The sequence below is a fragment of the Vipera ursinii genome, assembly GCF_947247035.1.
Source record: "Vipera ursinii genome assembly, chromosome: 4".
NCBI classification, from domain to species: Eukaryota; Metazoa; Chordata; class Lepidosauria; order Squamata; family Viperidae; genus Vipera; species Vipera ursinii.
Genome location: NC_139514.1, coordinates 65,087,979 through 65,108,712, shown reverse-complemented (window position 1 = coordinate 65,108,712; position 20,734 = coordinate 65,087,979). Strand labels below are relative to the sequence as shown.

General features: G+C 38.5%; 1 protein-coding gene across 1 annotated transcript in view; it reads left to right on the top strand.

Moving 5' to 3' along the window:
• Positions 1-8,524: 8,524 nt before the first annotated feature.
• Positions 8,525-20,734, top strand: part of PTCHD1 (patched domain containing 1) — a 56,267-nt gene continuing 44,057 nt past the window's right edge. The window contains exon 1 of the mRNA XM_083361908.1: positions 8,525-8,890. Within this exon, the coding sequence (XP_083218034.1) occupies positions 8,540-8,890 (351 nt within the window). The 5' untranslated portion in view covers positions 8,525-8,539. The remainder of the gene's footprint in view (positions 8,891-20,734) is intronic.

The window sequence follows — 20,734 nt, the reverse complement described above, 5'->3', positions numbered from 1 at the left end:
CATAAGCAACATTTGCTGTTGTTGCTGATATGTTGAATTTTTGCTTTCATGGAATTGGTCTGCAAGTCTTGTTCTTGGGCAGCCAAAATGAAGCCTTCAGTTTCTTTTTTTCAGACAGCTCCATGTTACCTCTGAATCTACCTTTCCTTCAATGCTCTTCAGGTATTCTTTTTCCAGTTAAAAACCAGTCAATGCTCTTCAGGTATTCTTTTTCCAGTTAAAAACCCAATGCTTAATTGTTTCCATTCTATATTCTGCTTTCAAACTTATTGATTTCAAGAGGTTTCTCTTGCTCACCTGATTCAGTAGAGGCTATTTTGCTTTTTTAATGTATTCATTTAAGCTGTGTCCCTCCTCTTCCACAGTTTATTTCACCTGTAAGAGTCCTCTGCCACTCTGAAATCTTGGCAAATACAATCGATCAATTTTTGGATGCAGAGCATGGTGCATTGTCATTAGTTTTCTTGTCTTTCAATCCAAGCTATCAAGTTCTAGCTGAGTCCAATCAATTATTCCAGCCGAGTATCATATTACAGGCACTGTCCAGGTGTTAATTACCTTTATGATATTTCGTCCACTCAGCTTTGATCTCAAGATTTTCTGGAATTGCTTTATTTAGTTGAAGTAGCTTCCTTGACTTGATCGTGCAACAGGTCAGAAGCTCCTAAGTACTTGTACCCCTCTTCTGGTGTTACTGCTTTTACAGCTCTTCCTTATCAAGTCTGAATCCATCATCTTCAACAATTTTTCCTACCTTAACAGCAATTGTTGCACATTTGTCAATGATAAATTGGATTTCAGTGTCTCTGCTAAACTCCTCAGTGCTTTTCAGTAGTGAGCTCAATTCAGCTTTTGTTTTTCCAAACAGCTTTAAATCATCCATATAGAGCAAATGGGAAATTTTCAACCCTTTCTTAGCCAATTCATAGCCAGAGTTTGTTTTGTTCGAAATGCTTGTTCATGGTGCCATCAAAAGTATAAACAACAGAGGTGACAGTGAGTCACCTTGGAAGATACCTCATTTGATTTCAACTTTATCATGTTCTTCTCCATAGGCCAGGGGTCAGCAACCTGAAACAGTGAAAAAGCCACTCGGAACCGGTTCCCTCACAAAAGGAAAAACGGGGAGCCGCAAAAAATGTGTGCGCATGTGCGTACATGCGTGCATGTGCAGAACAGGGTTTGACTGAAGAGTGGAGCCAAGGTGAGATATTCACCTACTGTGCATATTTGAATTGATTGAAGGTTTTTAGTCCCACTTTTTTTTTGGACTGCACATGGCAGAGGACTGGGAGCCGCAGGAGACGGCTGAAAGAGCCGCATGCGGCTCCGGAGCCGCAGGTTGCAGACCTGTGCCATACGCCATCAGCTTAGTTTGCCATAACTTCATGGAAGTTTTCAGGAATTTCTGGGTGTTGCTGCTAATTCCAAAAATGTCTAAGCATTCCCATTGTGCTTCTTGTTGTTTTCCCACAAGTTCTTCCAAAATTTCAGAGTATTTTTTTTCCTTAGGTTTTTCCCTTGTGGTAGCACCACGTCCACTTTCAAGAAATGGTGCTGGTTCTTTCAAAATTGTGAATTTTGCTGAAACTGCATTATTTGTTTATCATATCGCTTATTTTTTCTGCAATAGCTATAATTCTTTGTTTCAGCTCTTCAACCACAGCTGCAATTTCCTTGTTTTCCAGATCATATCTTGTTGTCAGGCTAATTCTGATTTTTTTTTATTCTTCAGATTTCCTTGTCTCAAATTCTTCAACTTACTTAAATGCAATTGAATTTTCTTTATTTTTAACTCCAGTTGGATTTTCTACTTCGGTTTTCCCTTCTTAATTGCTTTATTCTTTTCAATTTTCAAGCCCAATTCTTTAGTAGTAACATAAGCTGCTGCATACATTAGCTGGTTTGTTTGAATTAATGTTTCTGTTGGAATAGTCTGGACAGCTTCATTCACATTCTTCAATACTTTAGACAAGCTTCTCTTACTAGAATAGAATAGAGCTGAAAGGGAGATTGGAGGTCTTCTAGTCCAGCCCCCTGCTTAAACAGGAGAACCTATACTGTCTCAGACAGCTGAACATCTAGTCTTTTCTTTAAAATCTCCAGTGATGGAGCACCCACAATTTCTGGAGGCAAGGTGTTCCACTGGTTGATTGTCCTCACTGTCAGGAAGTTTCTCCTTAATTCCAGGTTGCTTTTCTCTTTGATCAGTTTCCAACCATTGTTTCTCATCCTTCCCTCTAGTGCTTTGGTGAACAACCTGGCCCCCTCTGCCTTGTGGCAGCCCCTCAGGTACTGGAACACTGCTATCATGTCTCCCCTATGTCTTCTTTTCTTTAGACTAGTCAAACCCAAGTCCCGTTGTATGTTTTAGTCTCCAGGCCTTTTATCATCTTAGTTGCTCTTCTCTGAATTTTTTCCAAACACTCAACATCTTTTTTGTGATATGGTGACCAAAATTGGCTGCAGTATTTCAGGTATGGTCTTACTAGGGTTTTATAAAGCGGTACTAATACTTTGCATGATCTTGATTCTATGCCTCTGTTTATACAACCCAGGATTGTATTAGCTTTTTTGGTTGCTGCTGCACACTTCTGGCTCATAGTCAAGTGATCGTCCACTAGGACTCCAAGGTCCCTCTCACAGTTTTTAAGCCAGGTCTCACCCAATCTGTATTTGTACCTTTGGTTTTTCCTGCCTAGATGTAACACTTTGCTTTTCTCCACACTGAAACTCATTTTGTTGCATAGGGCCCATTGTTCAAGTTTGTCAAGATCTTTTTGGGTCCTGAGTTTGTCTTCTGGGGTGTTGGCTACTCCTGACAGTTTGGTGTCATCTGCATATTTAATGAGTTCCCCTTCAATTTCCTCATCTAAATCATTTATGAAGATATTGAAGAGTACTGGGCCTAAGATGGAACTTTGTCATACCCTTGTGGTACTAGCTTGATTCAGTTTAGGCAATCAAATTCTTTCCATTTTTTCCATCTGAGTCTTAATTTTCTACTTAATTTGGCACAGTTGTTGGTTCTTCAACATCTAATCCAGTTTTTGCTCCTCATCTGCTTCTCTGATTTCCTTCCTTTTTTCCACTACATGTTGCTCCACTTCTAAATTATCTCTATTATCAGTCACAAGCCTTGATCTTGCGCTGCTCTCCTTGGAATCTCTTGCTATTCTGCATTAGTGAATAGCTTGTGCTTCAAAATAACATGCCTCTGGCCCATAAGTCTTTGGTCTTTGATTTCTATATCCAGGTGATTCTTCAAATCTTGAACATGCATTTTTGAAATCCACGTTTTGTTAGTTCAGATCAATATAAGCTTCCATAATTGAGTAATTATCTTCCTTTGTTCAGTTTTTTTGCTTTTTTCATTCGTCTTACAGTCTCCTGTCAACTCCATGCCCTGGTTGCCTAGCAGAGGGAGCTGAGCTCTGTAGCATATTTTTCACTGAACACCCAGTATTTACCGTGAGTCTTGTTCATCCAGGCAACACTCAATCTGGCATAGAATTCACTTGACTTGTTTTCACCATAGTTAAATGGGTTGGGAGCAAGTTTAGTCAGAGCACACAAGCCCCACCACCACGACAAGATAAAGCTCCTTAGGGTTGTTGTTGTTGATTTAATCTTCAATTCAATTCACAGTCTGAGACTGGTAAAAATTTAACAGTTCAAATCCTCACCAAGGACCTAAGAGCTATTAAGATAGCATCTGAGTATACAGGCAGTTCTAAGTAGGGTGGCTTTTTGCAAAATCAGGATATTTAGGACCAATAAGTTCAAAATTTCCATGTATCCATGCAGCCCTTTGGGTATTGTTGCAAGGACTCCTATTAGTATTGATACAACCACCTTATTTCTTCCTCCACAATCGCTCAACTTCAATTTGCAAATCACAATATTTTGTTATTTTTTTCTAGCTGTTTCTCTTCAAATCATGCATCCCCTGCTATTGCAAAATCAATGAACCAGATTATTTTTTTACAAATTTTATTGATTTTCTAATATTACATTCACATATTTTCAATCACATAGAAAATAACTTTCTTACATATATCCATAGTCTTTAGTTTACACATATTCGAGTTGTTTTAACATACAATCTTTTAGACAATCAATGACCTAATAGATTTTTCAATTTTAATTTCCACTAACATTTAGATTTAATGTTTGATATTTATCATTACCAAGATTTTTAGTATACTCCCAATTCATCTATCACCATTCCTCACAAAATCTAATATTCAAAATACACATCCCATTTACTTTTCTCGCCCTCTATGTCAACAAATTAAGGATACAATATATCCTTCCTTTTTGCTAATTTTTAGTTGCTTTTAAGTAGTAATCAAAATTTCTTTTTATTTCAATACTTCCTCTCTTCCTCTTTGTATCTGCTATCTCTTGCTTAAACTGATAATTTTCATTTTTAATACTCCATATAGACCTATTTATTACTTTCAACCATAGGTTTTTAGCTTGTCTACATTATTCACCTTTACATGACCATTATGCACAAATCAATATTCAAATTAGCTATTAATATTTATACTGCTAAATTTTAATGACCAAATTTTTTTCTTTATCTCAGTTCATAACAATGTCTTGTGTTCAACATACACATCTTATCTATTTAAGTACATTATGTTTCAGATTTCAGTAAGATGGTTGAAACTCCATTCTTCTTGAGTCTTATTCTGGCTTTCTTCCTTTGCCAAATCATCTTCCATGTCCTTGTTTTTGGGTCATCGAACCAATCTCCTTGTAATATCATGTATATTAATTGTTATTGGCAAAACCATCCGATCGCCATTTTTTTAGAAGACTTGTAGGTCCAGTGGGTTGTCTCTTTGTTCTTCCATATCAACATAGTTGTTCTGAATTGTTTGTCTTCTCATTCAACTGTTCTTTTTCTAGATCCTTTAGTTCCTTCTGAGTTGTATAAGAAACCTTTTCCTTTTTCCAAGTTGTCAATGTCTTATCTGGATTTTCAAATATCAATATTTGTTTAATAGTAGATTCTTCTGTCATCGTACCTGAATCTTTCATTTTTTCTATTGTATTTTGTATAGATGATTCTCTAGTTGTGGTCAAAGTTTGGTCTTTCATATCTGGGCTGTCTTCTTGTTCCTTCACATAGCCTCTTAGTATTTCATTGGTTGTGGTAAGAATTTGGATTAGTGTTTCCAACATAGCAAGAGTTTGTTGATCTTCATCCATAAATAAATTTTGTTCCTGGTCTTCTTCCATATTGGTATTTTACGCTAAAGGCTTTACACTTAGAAAATCCAAAAGACAGAATTTTTTTTCTAGGTAGGGAACACAAAGCCTTTCACAGCTATTGTTTCAAAGTTCCCAAGTTTATGTATCTTATCTATTTCTCTGGGCAGTCAGCCAGGCCCCTGTTAAAGTTTCCCTGAGTTCCAAAGTTGTCTTAATCTTTTCAGTTTTTCTTTTTTCTTTTAATAAGAAAGAATCCAGATTTCCAACAGAAGTAGACAATGAAAAATAGGAAATAAAAAATCTTTCAATCCATATGCTTTGAGAAATAAAGTTCCAATTGGGATTCAGTTACTTTTTCAACGTTTAAAATGCTCCTGGGTATTTAGTTGCAGCTCTTTCTGGAGGGAGGGCAAAAGTCCCCCTTCCTTCACCACAGGGGGGAAAATGCTTAGCAGCTTAAGGAGGTACAGAAAGTAATTAGGGTGTAAAAGAGGTAGATCTCACCCAGTCTCTTCCACGCTGCTTTAAAAGTTGCATGGTGGAAAATGTGACTTTGGCTGTTCACAGCCTAAGGACGAGCCATAATGGCCGGTCCTTTCATCTGCTGGTTTGGAGGGATCACCAGGTCTAACGGGAGAGTTGCAGCTCTCCCGCAATCCAGCAAGCGCCCCTCCTTGCTGGTCGCCTCTTCGGGGCAACTTTCAGGACCCCCAGCAATGCGAAACTGGAGGGGGGGGAGAGCAAGTCTCCCAGCTGTCCATAGCAGCTGCGTGACAAACCACAAACCGGAAGCTTGAACCAGATTTTTTTCTTTTCCACAACAGTGATGTCAGGTGTGGTGTCTGTTTGGATCCGAAAGTCCCACAGGATCTTGACTTGCTCATTTTCAAGAAGTTTGTCAATTTGGTGTTCCCAGTAATTTTTGCGGCATTCAAAATAAATAAAAACACAAATAAAAGTAAAAATAAAAATAATACAGACAAAAATGTGAAATCACAGCTACCAGTTCTTTAGCTAGTGTTTGCCTTCACGCACACTGAGTTCTTCTCCAGAACATGGGATGTCACAATTTTTCTTTTCAACTAGTTTTTATTATTATGGTTCATTGCAGAATCAGCCAGATGTTTAGATTTAGCATTTTTATCCACCTATTGGTCCTTTCCCAAGGACATGGGATATTGTTTGGTGTTGGTGGTGGTGGTGGTGGTAGTAGTAGTAGTAGTAGTAGTAGTAGTAGTAGTAGTACTTGTTTGATAATTCTTAAGCCCCCGTTTCTACTGCATTGCTTTTGGACCCCTGCACGCGCAAAAGCGCCCATCTACACAAAGACTAACTGCCATTCTCCGTCCGCCTGGTAGCACCTTTTTGGTTGGAGGAAAAGGGGGGGGATTTTAAGGCAAGCTCCGGGCAAACGGTTAAGGGCACCGGCTTCTGTGCGGCGTCACCTTGTTAATGGGCATGTGCAAAGTATTCGCACATGCCCATTTAGGCAAGAGATTGAGCAGTTTTTGCTCTCCCACCAGCAAGACCGCTGAAGCCGCGTCGCACCGAGAGAGCCAGGCAGACAGAATCAGTGCGAAAAGAGGAGGGGGGGTGGGGGTGGGAAGCAGCAGACACACAGACGGAGCGAGCGAGAGAAGCAAGTGGGAGGGAAGTCAGGAAGGGGAAATCGTGGAATTGCCGAGACGTTTCTGATCCCCGGCATTTGAACCGCCGGATCCTGACTATGCGTTGACAAAGGAAGAGCAATCGCTTGAAACCAATGAAATACACAAAACTGTATCTCTGCGCTGCTCCGGTCGGGAAACAATGGGAGCCACGTTCGCCTGCGTACGGATAAGTCCATCTCTCTCAAACGGGCTTCTTCGGGGACTCCTGCAAAGGTGAGACTCGAAAACTTTGCCATGCCTTAGGAATCGGTTGAGTGTTCGCTCTCCTCTTTTCCTGGGTGATCTTCCGACGCTGATGGGCAGCAGCTAGTTCGCTTGGATGGGACGTGCTGGCGGCGCTGACATGGATCTCACCTGAAGAAAGATCTGGTCGTGTTTTTTTTAAAGTAATAACAATTACAGCCATCCCAGTTGCGGGATAGGTTCCTTGAAACTGCAACGCCGAGCGAACAAGAAGCTCCGATTTAGGGATTTGGGCATTGGCCATCGGTAATTGGCAGTCAACAACCGGGACTTCCAGCTAAGTTGCTCACATTGTGGAAGGGGGTGGGGGGGGTGGGGTTGTCTTGTCTTATTTAATATTAATTCGGTGCGACCCTCTAGATCACATCTAGAGGCTGGGAAAATGGGGCGAGAAGGCTTTCCTTCGCCTGGTCGCCTGTTCTGAGCCACCTGGGCATCGACAGGTCAACAACTGTCATGAGAAAGCCGGCAAAGAAACTGCCCCTGAACTCCGGCGGCAGCCTTAGCGGCGACGGGGGCTTTAAAAAGGCGAACCTCTTACCACTTTCGGGGTTTTGACTGAGGAAGAAGCGAGTCTCTTTCCTGGCCTCAATTAGAGGCGCGGGCGGGGGAGGAAAACCATTCATTCAGTTCTGCGGGTCTGTAGTCAGCCGTAGCCCCCTCGTCTCCTGGGGAGCTTGCAAGCCAGCGACGGCCACCGAAATCGCCAGCCTCCGAAAGACCCGGGCTCCCAAAGCTTAATTCTATGGGTGGCATTTTTAAAATAACATTGGCATTTTTATCCCCTCCCCATCTCTACCCCTGAACGCTCCGTTCTGTGCGGGCTGCTTAACTGAGTTAGTCAGCAAGTGTGTCTATCGACACTCCCCCCCCCCCGCGCGCGCCTACACACACACACACACACACACACACACTTCTGTATTCCCCCATATCTTTCCTGGGTAAACAATTCTCACCCACCCACTTGCTTTGGCAGAAAGAGCTGCCACCATAAAAAGCGGAGAAAAGAAATAGGGGTTGCCATCACTAAGATCTTGGCTTCCTCGCTGGCCAATCCTCTTTTCTTTTCCCCCCCCCTCCCCCGCCCCCTGCGCGCTATTTTTTTTTTTTTTTTTTTGGCTCCCGCCGTCTCCCTTTCGGAATCTCTTGTTGTTGTTTAAAGTCAGACAATGAGGCGCCGGGAAACTCCCTTCGGCAGCCTGGAGGTAGGCAAAGAGCTTTAGCACCCACCGCGCAGAAAGGGGGGAGGGGGGAGGGCGGGTTGCCTACTCGGTCAATTTCAGCCCGCAGGGGAAGCTGCTCCCGCCTGCCTGGGCTCCCCGATGGTTTTGCCTGGGCTCTGGGAGAGCTTCAGATTCCGTCGTGCGCACCTCGCCCTCCTGAGCTGCTTCTGCACTAGAATGTTGCGGCAGGTCTTGCACAGGGGGCTGAGAACGTCTTTCGCTAGACTCGGCCACTTCGTCGCCAGCCACCCGGTCTTCTTCGCCTCTGCGCCCGTGCTCATCTCCATCTTGCTGGGGGCCAGTTTCAGCAAGTACCAGATCGAGGAGAGCGTGGAGCACCTGCTGGCCCCCAAACACAGCCTGGCCAAGATCGAGAGGAACCTGGTCAATAGCCTCTTCCCGGTGAACCGGTCCAAGCACCGGCTCTATTCCGCCCTGCAGACCCCAGGGAGATACGGCAGAGTCATCATCACATCCTTTGTCAAGGCGAACATGCTGGACCAACATCACACCGATTTGATCTTAAAGGTAAGGGATTAGCCATTCCTGATGAGTCACCCCCTTCTCTCCACCCCGTTGCTGAAATCCTTTCTTGCCTTCCTGCATGGATTCTTAAAAATGTGTAGAGGTATCTCGCTAGTGGAGTAGCAGTCATATCTATGCCTGTTCGTGTAACCTCTGCTCTGGTCTGCAGTTCATAGTTCTGCAACAGTTGGGCTAACTATGGTTTGCAGAGGAGAATACCTGCACAGATTCCCTCTCCTTTTCAGAGGTGATAAGGGGGGGGGCGGTTGTGAATGAAAGAATGGCACTTCTCTCTCTCTCCCTCCCTCCCCCCCTCCCTCTCCCTCTCGTCCCTAACAAATTGAGTTAGTGACAACCACTTTTGCTAATTTGGAGTTCAACCTAAACTTCAACATTGATGGATAACACTTGTAGGTAACTCTTACCTTACTCAAGACCATCCTTTGATTACAGTGGCTATGCAAGTTAATTGAAAATTAAATGCAGGGGCCGTTTTATTTCCAAAAATATTTCTTTTATCAACATTCTAGTCATTTTAAAAATTGCTGCATGCTACTTTCACATACACAAATAATACAAGATTTGAAATCAGAAGAAATTGATTGTTTTTATAGTTTCTTTGTGTAGATATTTAGTGTGTAATGTAATGCAGCAAATTTTAGTCAGTTGTTCCTGAACTGTATAAAAGGTCCTCTCTATTGCAATATTTTTGTCAATATTTAGTTTGTTGTCTATTTTACAACTGTGTCATACTTTTCAGTACAGGTTTGAGATAAAAACATGAAAAAATGTGTGGATGGAATCAAGATGAATGAAGTTGATGAAAAGGAATTCTTTTGAGTGTGTTTGTGTGTGTAATATACATATATACACATACATACACATACACATACATACATACATACACATACAAAGAGAGAGAGAGAGAGATGGCTTTGAGCCTCCATATTTACTTTTTAGCATTAAATAACATTTTGATAAACTTTGGTGACATACTGCAAAGTAATCACAAACATTTGGACCTTTAGTATCTCTTGCAATGAGAAAATACATATTCATAGAGTCCTGCCAGTTCCACTAAAAGAACTTGCAATGGAATCCATGATATCAGCTTTTACTGATCTCTTTCTTTCACACACACAGAAACACACTGATGTAGCAGTTATAGCCAATGTCACATGGAAATAAATTGTCAACTAGGAAAACCCTCAGAAATATCAGTGCTTATATTTACTCTGAAAGATACTGCAAACAGATGTAGTAATGATTGATTTGGGGGGGGGGTGTGCTATCTCTAGAAACCATAACTACAATTGTAGCAATAACTATCTTTTTTCAAATAAACAAAATATAATTAAAAACAAAATTGTAATAACATTAATTATTGAAAAGAGAATTGATTAGTTGAGCCTAGTATAATATTCAACTTAATCTAAAATAGCTGTTGTTACTAAAATAACAGTCAACTATGCACCATTATTATTTCAATACCATCACCTCTTATACATTGAAGCCATCAGGTACATTAAATGTTATCTCTTGTTCTGTAGTCTTAATTGTCCAAAAGATTGGTTTAATTGCTCCTTTACTGGATTAGTGCCATGTTCTGCCAAATGTATGGCCTAAGTCTTTGAAAGATGCTGTAGATTGGACTTAAGCAAGCAGAGACAGAAAAAAATACTGTTCTTGATAAGTTGTAACAGTATGATACTGAATTGTGCAGTAAAAGAACATAGCAAAGAAAGATATGAACTAAAATTATAATAACTAATGCTATTAACTGGAGAGTAAGCCATGTAGAACAAAGTAGAATTTATTTCCAAATAACACGCATAGGGTTGTGCTACACTTGTAGCGATTCACATTATTTTTTTAGCACATCAGTGAAAAAAGATTCCTTCAGAAAAGATGGTCCAAATAGAAATTTATTGACTATAATATTAAGTTTAAATATAGCTGTCCACTCTATATTTAATATATTTGTATTTAGTTTATATTCCAATAGTCAACAGCCGTTTTCCCCTTTTTATCAATTTTCATGTCAAAAGAATTGACATTGGCACCAATGGTAGTGTAACCAAAATATTTGAATGTATCTGGAATATCTCAATTGTAAAAGGTGGAAAAAAGGTGGTAAATTTAGTTTACCAAAACCTGAAGTTACTAATGTTTCGCTCCCTCCCCCACTCTCCCCAGTATTTTAAATTTCAGAAGGAAAACTTCATCTCCCGACTTTTTAGATGTCAAGCCATTGTGTTTTCATCCGATTGACAAATTGTGCTATTGGTCCTATAGTTTTGCTTCAGGTCTGTTTCCTGTCAATGGATGTTAGTCTTGGGACATAAGAAAGAACTATTTTTGAAGTAATGAATCAGACTTGGCAGAGAAGTGAAAATGCATGAAAACACAAGCTAGACTATATCAGCCATTGAAAGCTCTCCCAGATAAAGGTAGATCTCAGATACTAAATGTTACACCTGCTGCTTATCCTCCAGTGTCAAATAAAAGGCAGTTCTGGAACTGTGGTTGTTAATTTTTGACTTCATTTTAAGTATTTCCAAGTATCAATTGCCAATTGTTTGAAGATGCAAGAGTAAAGAAATTCTTTTGCATTTATTTTGGTTTTGGGTATAAGTTAATGTAATTAATTTTTAAATGTTCATACAGCAATATAATATTGAGATACATTTTACACCTCCACTTGCAGATGTTTTGGGGCAACTTCTTGGCAGCTGATTCCATTTTTTGTCAGGCAAAATGCTAAAAAAAAGACACTGATTTTTGGGCAAATCTATCAAGTTACCATTTCTCCTGACAGAGCATTGTTCTAATACCATAGTTAAAACAATTGAGTTTGTTAATGAATGGCCATATTTCTTATTACAGATAGTCCTTGACTTATGACTATTTAACCATTTTTTGAAGTTTCAGAAAAAGTGACTTACGACCTTTCCTCGAACTTATGACCATTGAACTCCCCTCACAGTCATGTGATCATAATTCAGGCATTTGGCAACCAATTCACACAGTGGTTGCGTCATCTTGCAGTCATGTGATTGCGATTTACAAACTTCTGACAAGCAAAGTCGATTGCAGAAAACAATTACTTAATGACTGTATGATTCACTTAACAACCATGGGAAAAATGGTTGTAAAATCAATGCCAGTCATATAAGTTTCATTCACAATTGTTTACATAAGTCTGCTACCATTGTATGCATACTTACTCAGAGGTCTCATTGTGTTAAGCAGAATCTATTCCTTACTTATTAATTAGGGTGTACAATAATACATTTATTTTAAAAAATGGAATCTCAATAGAATTTATGAGCAGTAGCTTCCTAATGGAACCAAACAAGTTAGAAGGAAACTTTTTGTTGTTTTTGTTAGATGCAACTATTGTATGCTCAGTAAGGGTGAGGGGGCAGTTTTGTTTGTTTCTTGTTTGAAATGCATTTTAGGGTATTAGCATAACAACAAAGCATAAAAGGAAGTATAATCACCCCAAACAATAAGAGATATAATTTGACAACAGTACTTTGAAAGTAATTACCTTGTGTACCACCTGTCTGTCTGTCTATCAGGTTTATAATGTTTATTTTGCTTTCCTATGGATCTAAAAGCAAATAAATATTTTCACCCTTAAAAAAACCTAGATGAAGTTTGTTCTACCAGGTGGTCTGCAGATATGTTGAATATCAATTTCCATTATTAGCCTTCCAGCATTAACAAGAGTCACCTGCCATTAGGATCCCTTTGTTGGATTAGAAATCTTTATCAAAAGATGAAAGCAAACATATTGTCTATGGGAGGTGTATTAAATCTGTTCAATTGATTGTGCTGATTTTGGATCTTCTATCAAAGGTTAAAACCAAAATTAAAACAAGAACCCAATATTTACGGTAAGACTGAGCAGTTTAGTATCAAATATAGGGTGGATTCTTTACAACCCACAACAGTAAATTCACTTTTCAAAGCAGTGTTTTGTTTTCCTTTGCTTATTTACACACTTGTGTATTACTACCATGATTCATTTTAGCTGCTATTAAGAAGGGTATCGCAACCTTAGTATTTTTAGACAGTCCATTAGACAATACAATATTCATACATGACACAAAACCAAACTAATTTAATATGTTGTTATAAATAATTTGATTCAAGTGAGTAAACACGTATATAACAACTGGGTCTTTTTGGGGGGAAAATATTGCTAGACCAGAGTGAATAAACTGATGCTCAGTCTAGACAAGAGACAATTATTGGACTGTGCTGAAAAGAAAGTAGATTTTTTCCCCCATGAATGAAGACATACACTTCCTGTCTCAAAACAACACTTTTGCACTTTGAGTTATCTTCCTCATCTCCAACTTTATTATGAAACCAGCAGTTCAGAATACAAAAGCCTTGGTGGAGCAGTGGGCTAATGCCTCATTAAGTAACACCAGCTGCCTGCAATTAGTGCAGGTTTGAGTCCCACCAGTCTCAAGGTTGACTCAGCCTTCCATCCTTCCGAGGTAGGTAAAATGAGGACCCAGATTGTTGGGGGCAATAAGCTAAGCTAAGCTGACTTTGTAAAAATGCTGCTGGGGTGTGTGTGAAAGCCCTAATAAGCACGCATATACATAGAATGAAGGCTATTGCTAAGCACATTGATTTGTGCTTCTTAGATTGTAAGCCGCCCTGAGTCTTCGGAGAAGGGCAAGATATAAATGGGATTTTTTTAAAAAAAAAAAAGTTAGGGCATTAAGACCTGTTTCTTAGTGTATCCCAGATAATGCACAATGAACGTGCTAAATACAAAGCATCTTTTTATTACAAGGAAGAGTATAGGATCTCCACTTTAATTCAAAAGGTATTGGAGAACTGCAGCAAATGTGAATAGGCAGAGAATATTATATTCCCATGGTCTTTTCATCATAAAAGTACAGTCCAAATTTCTGGATGCTGGAATAAATGTTTAGTCGCAGTGGGCAAATTAAAATTAAATTTATAAGTTATAGCAATGATAAGCATGTTGGAGAAAGGGAAAATTACTCTGAGGAATATTGGGAAATCCCTATTTGTCACTCAGGTCAAGGTAATGTAGGAAATAAATGGAGACACCTGAGATAAAACAAAGTGAAAAAGGAGCTTCTTGAATGTTTTCTCCTATCAGTAAGCAAGCCCCATCCTGCTGCAAGATCTTTGGGAATCAGAGGTGTTTCACTTGATCTACTCTAGCCTGTGTATAAAAAAAATGTGGTACCTCATAAAATGACTGGCATATTCTCCTGTTGACCAGAGATGGATGGTGATGTTCAGTCTAAATTCTCAACCTATAATCCTCAGAATACCACCCTGAGATCTGCTGCAGGATGCTGTTCTGGCATTTATGAATGGTCCAAGATACTTTGCTGCCCAGGAGAGGAGAGCTGAATTCCACTCAAATCAAGATGGCAGAGAAGTTATTTTGGCACATGAACAGATAATTCCACAAGTACCTCTGGCAGTAAAAAAAAATCAATTAACTTGTTTTTGTCATTACAAGATGTTCATCTAAGATGGTTGATTCCATTAATCAATCATCTTCCTCAGAGTAACCTTTTTATACCTAGAATTCATCTTTAATCCAAGAATTTCTGAACAATTTTTTCATATTCATATTTATCACATATTTACTAGAATTAGATCCCAATCTACTTGCTATAGGCCAGAAATTTTAAGGAAAACAGCTTGGCAATACTGTACTTCCTGTGTTTTTGGCAACATATATATGTTTCAGTTTCATATATGTATATATATATATATATATATATATATATATATATATATATATATATATATATATATATATATATATATATATATATATATATATATATATACACAGAATTATTAACCACCTGAATTTGAACACCCATTTTTCATGCACTCAAGTGGGTCTGGGTAACAGCCTTTGCTGGCGTATAAATATGTGATGCAAATCTTTTTTCACACTTAATTGACATGAATGAATTGCACTTCACCCATGGAGACTTCACAATATAAAACAGATTTCTTGAGATATTATGTAGCCAACGAACCTTTGCCTTGAGAAAAATGTCTAAAAGATTTCTTGGGAATTATGCGTCCTCTTTCTTTTCATTATTATTAGCATTAATATTAAAATCTCAGTCCTGCTGTTCCTGAAGCCAGATCATTTATACATCATTTATACAACTGATTAACAAAAATAATTTTATGATTGTTCACAGGAACCTTTTAAAACAGTCAATATAATACATGGAAGAGAATAAAATGGTACAATAGATAACATTAAAATACTAACTTCATCTTAGACATTTAAATCATGTAAAGGAAATGTTAAAACCTTAATCAGTTATGAAAAACCTTCTAAACTGTGTTGTGCGCACTCCACAATTGGATTCTAAAAACTAAAATTTCTGTTTAGTAGCCATTCACCTTTACTGAATTAATAGAAACACCCATAGAATAATTTCTGTGGATCTTAAGAATTGAATAAAAATTTGTATAAATTTGGATCTTAAATGTCTACAGGAAGTGACAACCATCAGATAACCTGGTATTACATTTTTATGAGTTAGGAGGCCATGTAAATATGATACATAAATAAATAAATAAAATCAGTTAAGAATGGAAATTGGTGACTAGCAGATGTTACTCAACTACTGTCAGCAGCTCCAATCATTAAGGACTTTGGCAATTGTAGTTTTATCAACATCTCAGTGACAAGTTCCTCATCCTACTAAGGTTTAAAACAGGTTTTGTGACCTGGAATGCACTTTTTCTTATATATTTAATAGCTGTAATAGCTATTAGGATATCAGCAAATAGGACAGTATCATGCCAACATAAGGGACTTTTTTGCCTTTTCATCTTGTCTTTTGAAGCAGTGCTTATTTTATTTGTTTTCCCCATTGAAAATTGTTGAATGCAGAAGATCTAAGGTCCAATTTTCAGTATCTTTGCAAAAGGGATTGAAACTCAGTCAGTGTTAACTATACTGTGCTTAGTGGCCAATAATATGACATAATGTAAAGCTCCAGGCAATGTGATTAATGGCCATGTTTGATGAAGATAATGGATGTTTGATTTTGTAACTAATCATATTTGGAAAGTACTAACCAATATAACAAAGCACTCTGAAATTTAGGATTATAAATGCCTAAAATCATTTTTACACTGTGCTCTAAAAGAACTACAAAAAACCATCAAGCCATGCATATGCATATTTATACATATACAATATATTTAATGTATTGGAACATTTAATATATACTATACTGTAGATTGTGCCACATTTGGCAAGTGTCAGCATGAAAGTTTTGACAAACCTAAATGAATTTTGCGAATCATCACAAGTCTAGGCTATCACATTTAGGTAATACCATAGTCATTGCTTACCAATAGCTATGAATTTTCAAATATTCACAACATAAGGTTGCCCCGCACATGCATGCTAGTCGTTTCCGACTCTAGGGGCCGGTGCTCATCTCCGTTTCAAAGCCGAAGAGCCAGCGCTTGTCCGAGGACGTCTCCGTGGTCATGTGGCCGGCATGACTAGACGCCAAAGGCGCACGGAACGCTGATACCTTCCCACCGTAGTGGTCCCTATTTTTCTACTTGCATTTTTACGTGCTTTCGAACTACTAGGTTGGCAGAAGCTGGGACGAGTAACAGGCGCTCACTCTACTACACGGCACTCGGGATTCGACCCGCCAAACTGCCGACCTTCAGATCGACAAGCTCAGCGTCCTAACCCACTGAGCCACCGTGTCCCTATTCACAACATAGTTTATGCTTATCCAGACTTTTAAACATTTAAAGTAACTATTAGATGGTGATGCACCTAACAGGAGCAAACGTGGCCATCCAAAAATAGGACTGTAATATCTACATATTCAGAACAATACAGCTGTGTATATCCTTCTAGTTTGTAGTTTAGAAGGAGCAGATTTTAAAAAAAAACCTGTAAGGGTCCAAGATACATGGATGTAGAGGTAAACTCTACAGATTAAAGAAAGAAAGAAAATGCACCTTTATTTCAGTTTTTCCACTTTCCAAATATACATTCACTCCACTAGAGCTGAAAATGTTCAGATTATGGACTACCAGTCATTAACCCTTCTGTTATGCTTATCATAGCAGGAAAAAGCTTCAGGAAGTAGCACGGCGAAACAAGTCCTTTTCATCTTTTTTTTTACTAAGACTTTTTTCTACTCCACACATAAGTACATAGCTGAATAGAATTGTACTTCATTTCCAGATTGTCTGTAATTTTGCAATGGATTCTTTGATTGTAGCATTGGAGTAGATTTTTTAATATATTGCAGGTACTAGATATCCATACAGAATCAGATTTGTGCAAAGTCACTATTACAATAATCAGTGGATTTGTTGAACTGTAACACACTCCCTGTAAAATTGAAGCAATCAATCTATAATATATTCTCGTCATCTTATCAGTCACTTTTTGCATCCAGGTGTTTGCAAACCACCAGGGCAGAGTCGGAAAAATAGATTTGTTTTGAAACAACCTCTTAAATTTTGCTTCTGGGACTTGTGCCATTGACATTTGCAACATTTTCCCCCTCAAAGCCCTGAGGAGATAATTTTTCTGTTTAATGAGAGAACCTAAAGTCTTTCGGTAACAATTCTCATATAATGACATGGCTCCAGGGGGCTCCAGCTTCATGAAGAAAAATGTGTTCCATCATGAGAGTTTTTAACCCTGCCCACATAGAGCATCCTCTTTAGTTCTTCTAAGCACAGGTTGCTCTTTGTCCTTGGCCTCAAAGTCAGTCTGTAAACAACTAGAGGCAAAATTTATAGTTCCACAGGACTGTCACAAGTGTCAGGCTGTCATATCGGCAATGTTTTTCTATTCTTGTCAGATTACTCACACTGCTGGAGCTAAATAAATCCATCACCCCTAATTTTATATAGTGATCTATTTATTGCCACATGTCTAATGACACAGCATAATTTAGAGTAACAATGTACCATATTTCCCTGCAAAATGTTTTACACAAAGGACCTCAAAGCAAAAGCAAAAATGAACATACTTAAATCTCAAGTACAGATAAACTAAAAGAATGAGGACTGACAAGCTGTTTTTGAAATACAGAAAATATTTCCCATTCTACACTATTAGTGAAATTACCATAGAATAGTTCTATATTCATCATTAATAGCAGCTTTAATCATAACTGGGTCTTAATCCCAGACTTCTTAATTCTATACTTTAAATTTGGGAATTAGGATATAGCTTTAACTGTGCAATTAGTCTAGGACTACAAGATATGTGTTTCCTGTCCTCTGTTAAGTTTCCAGATATTTGGAAACACTTCAATGGACCTTGTTTCTTCTTTTCTTCTCATCGAACCTTTAGACCTAACTCAGTCACTGTCTTGGTGTTTTCAGAGAGAAAACATAAATAGAAACTTTTTTTTGCTTTTTCACTCTTGTTTCTTTATAGCCAGTCAGATGAACACATGGTAATAGTAAGATGAACAATACATTTGATAAGCTGATGCTTTAATGCTTGTAAAGTAGATGGCATCATGAGCTAATTTACAGCTTCCCATAACTCTGGCAGATTCACATGCGCTTTGCCACCTATAAAGCATTTCTGTTTTGCCTTTTATTAAAACATACACTTTAGTACTCTGAAATTCCATGGCACAGTTTTAATTAAGCTCCCAAACAATGCTTAGGATTTTTTAAACGTCTGACAGCCTTGGATTCCAAAATAAATCCTGGATTTAATCCAGTCGAACCATAATAATCTGCTTTGAGAACAAAGATACAGCTTGACATTACTATTGAAAAGAAACTTTCTGGATGAACAGAATCAGCATAAATAGGGGAAGTATTTATCCCCAAGGCACTGTCTTTCCTATTTTAAACAGGTATAACTACCTGCAGATCATGCATACTGTTCCCTTGCCCAACCCAGAAGAACTGGTCCAGATAGCTCTTGTCCTCTGTATTCAGCCTTTTCTGTTCTGTGGCTTTAACCTCCAAAGCAAGGCAAGTCCTCATCCTGAAGCCTTCTGTGCAGGGCTGTTACTTCAATCTCGATCACCCTTCAGGGACATCTTTGCTTGCTGCTGTTGATGATTCTGGCTCATCAGTTTTTTTCCAACCAGGTTGTCTTTCAATTCAGCATCCTTTCAGGCACAGATCCATTCCCAGTGTTGCCAACATTAACTAATTAATAGTATGAACTGTCACACCATTTCTCATTTCAAATTTCTGGCCAGATATGTTCTTTATAGGCTTCTAATTCACAGTTCAAATATACTGGTGTTTGATCGATCCAAGTGGTACTTACTCTCTCTAGTAAATGTTTAAATCATCTTTGCATTATCGATGCAAACAAGGTAAGGTTGTTATCTCATGTATAATACAAGAATCAGCTCTAAACTTCTATCCTGCTTATGTGTACTCATAATTCTGGATCTCAGGATTCTGGTGCAGAGGGCAGATACTTAATCATAAGAAGTGACACAGTGTTTTAAGAAGTTGCAGACAGGGTCCTTCTTTTAATTTGAAGTGCTACACAGCCCTATTATGCACAATAAATATGCATATTTTCTTTAGTACCTGGGACTATACTGGAGGTTCTCTTCTTCAACTTGCCAGCCTTTGCATTAAGAATACCAAATGAAACTCTTCTGTTAGCAATGTTGATTATTTGTAGGTATAGCTCTCAGATTCTTCCTCAACACTAAGCAGAGTGATGCCTGTGCCAGCCCAAGCAATTTACCACCAGTGAGACTGTCATCCATAATGGATAACAGGGTCATTGACAACAGTCTTTGCTACCTTCTCCATGCTATTGTTTGTTCTTTCTGTACTGCTCATTCTACTATGGCAAGGGTCTTCAAACTGGCTGAGGAATTCTGGGAGTTGAAGTCCATGAGTCATAAAAGGGCTGAGTTTGAAGACCCCTGTACTATGGTTTCAGGGGGTCTCAAGAAATCTCGTACAATATAGTTATAGACCTAGGAAGTATTTCTATGTAATATCCTTAAGCACGTTCTGTACTATAATTTATCCTTTTTGCGGGGGGGGGGGCAGGATTCAATCTGAGTCAGTCACCAGCGACCGACCCAGATTGGATCCTGCAACATTATCCTGGGACACATTAATTCACCTTTTGTGTTGTTCAGATCCTTCTCTCATTTTTTGCATGATATATTATTACAAATTGATGATGATCTTTATTTAGGCCCCTAGTATACTAAATAAACAGGTACAATGCCTTTTCATGCAGAAGAATTTCATAATAAGAATGGACATGATTTTGCATTTGAGGGCATTCGGGTAAAAAAAATATTTTGTGAGAAATGGGAAGAATTTGTGAGCAAAAGGAAACTGCTCACAAAAAGTATTTAGATCACAACTTGTTCAGGTTCATGAATGCTTTTCATTCTATCCTAAAACTCCTCACAGACAATCTGCAAGCAGCTTTCTTTTTCACCTATCTTCTCCCTGCTAAGACTTCGTTTTCCCAGCCTTCCATCCTTCCGAGGTAGGTAAAATGAGGACCCAGAATGTTGGGGGCGATAAGCTGACTTTGTAATAATGCCGCTTGGGGGGGCGAAAGCCCTAATAAGCAGGCATATACATAGAATGAAGGCTATTGCTAAGCACATTGGTTTGTGCTTAAATTGTAAGCCGCCCTGAGTCTTCAGAGAAGGGCGGGATATAAATGGGATTAAAATAAAAAAATAATAAATAAATTGATTGTAACTGATGGCTTGGCTTTATCACTGACATGTTCTTTTTCATTGGCTCTGTTCCTGAAAGAGGTCTACAATATGTCTCCCTCTTTCTTTC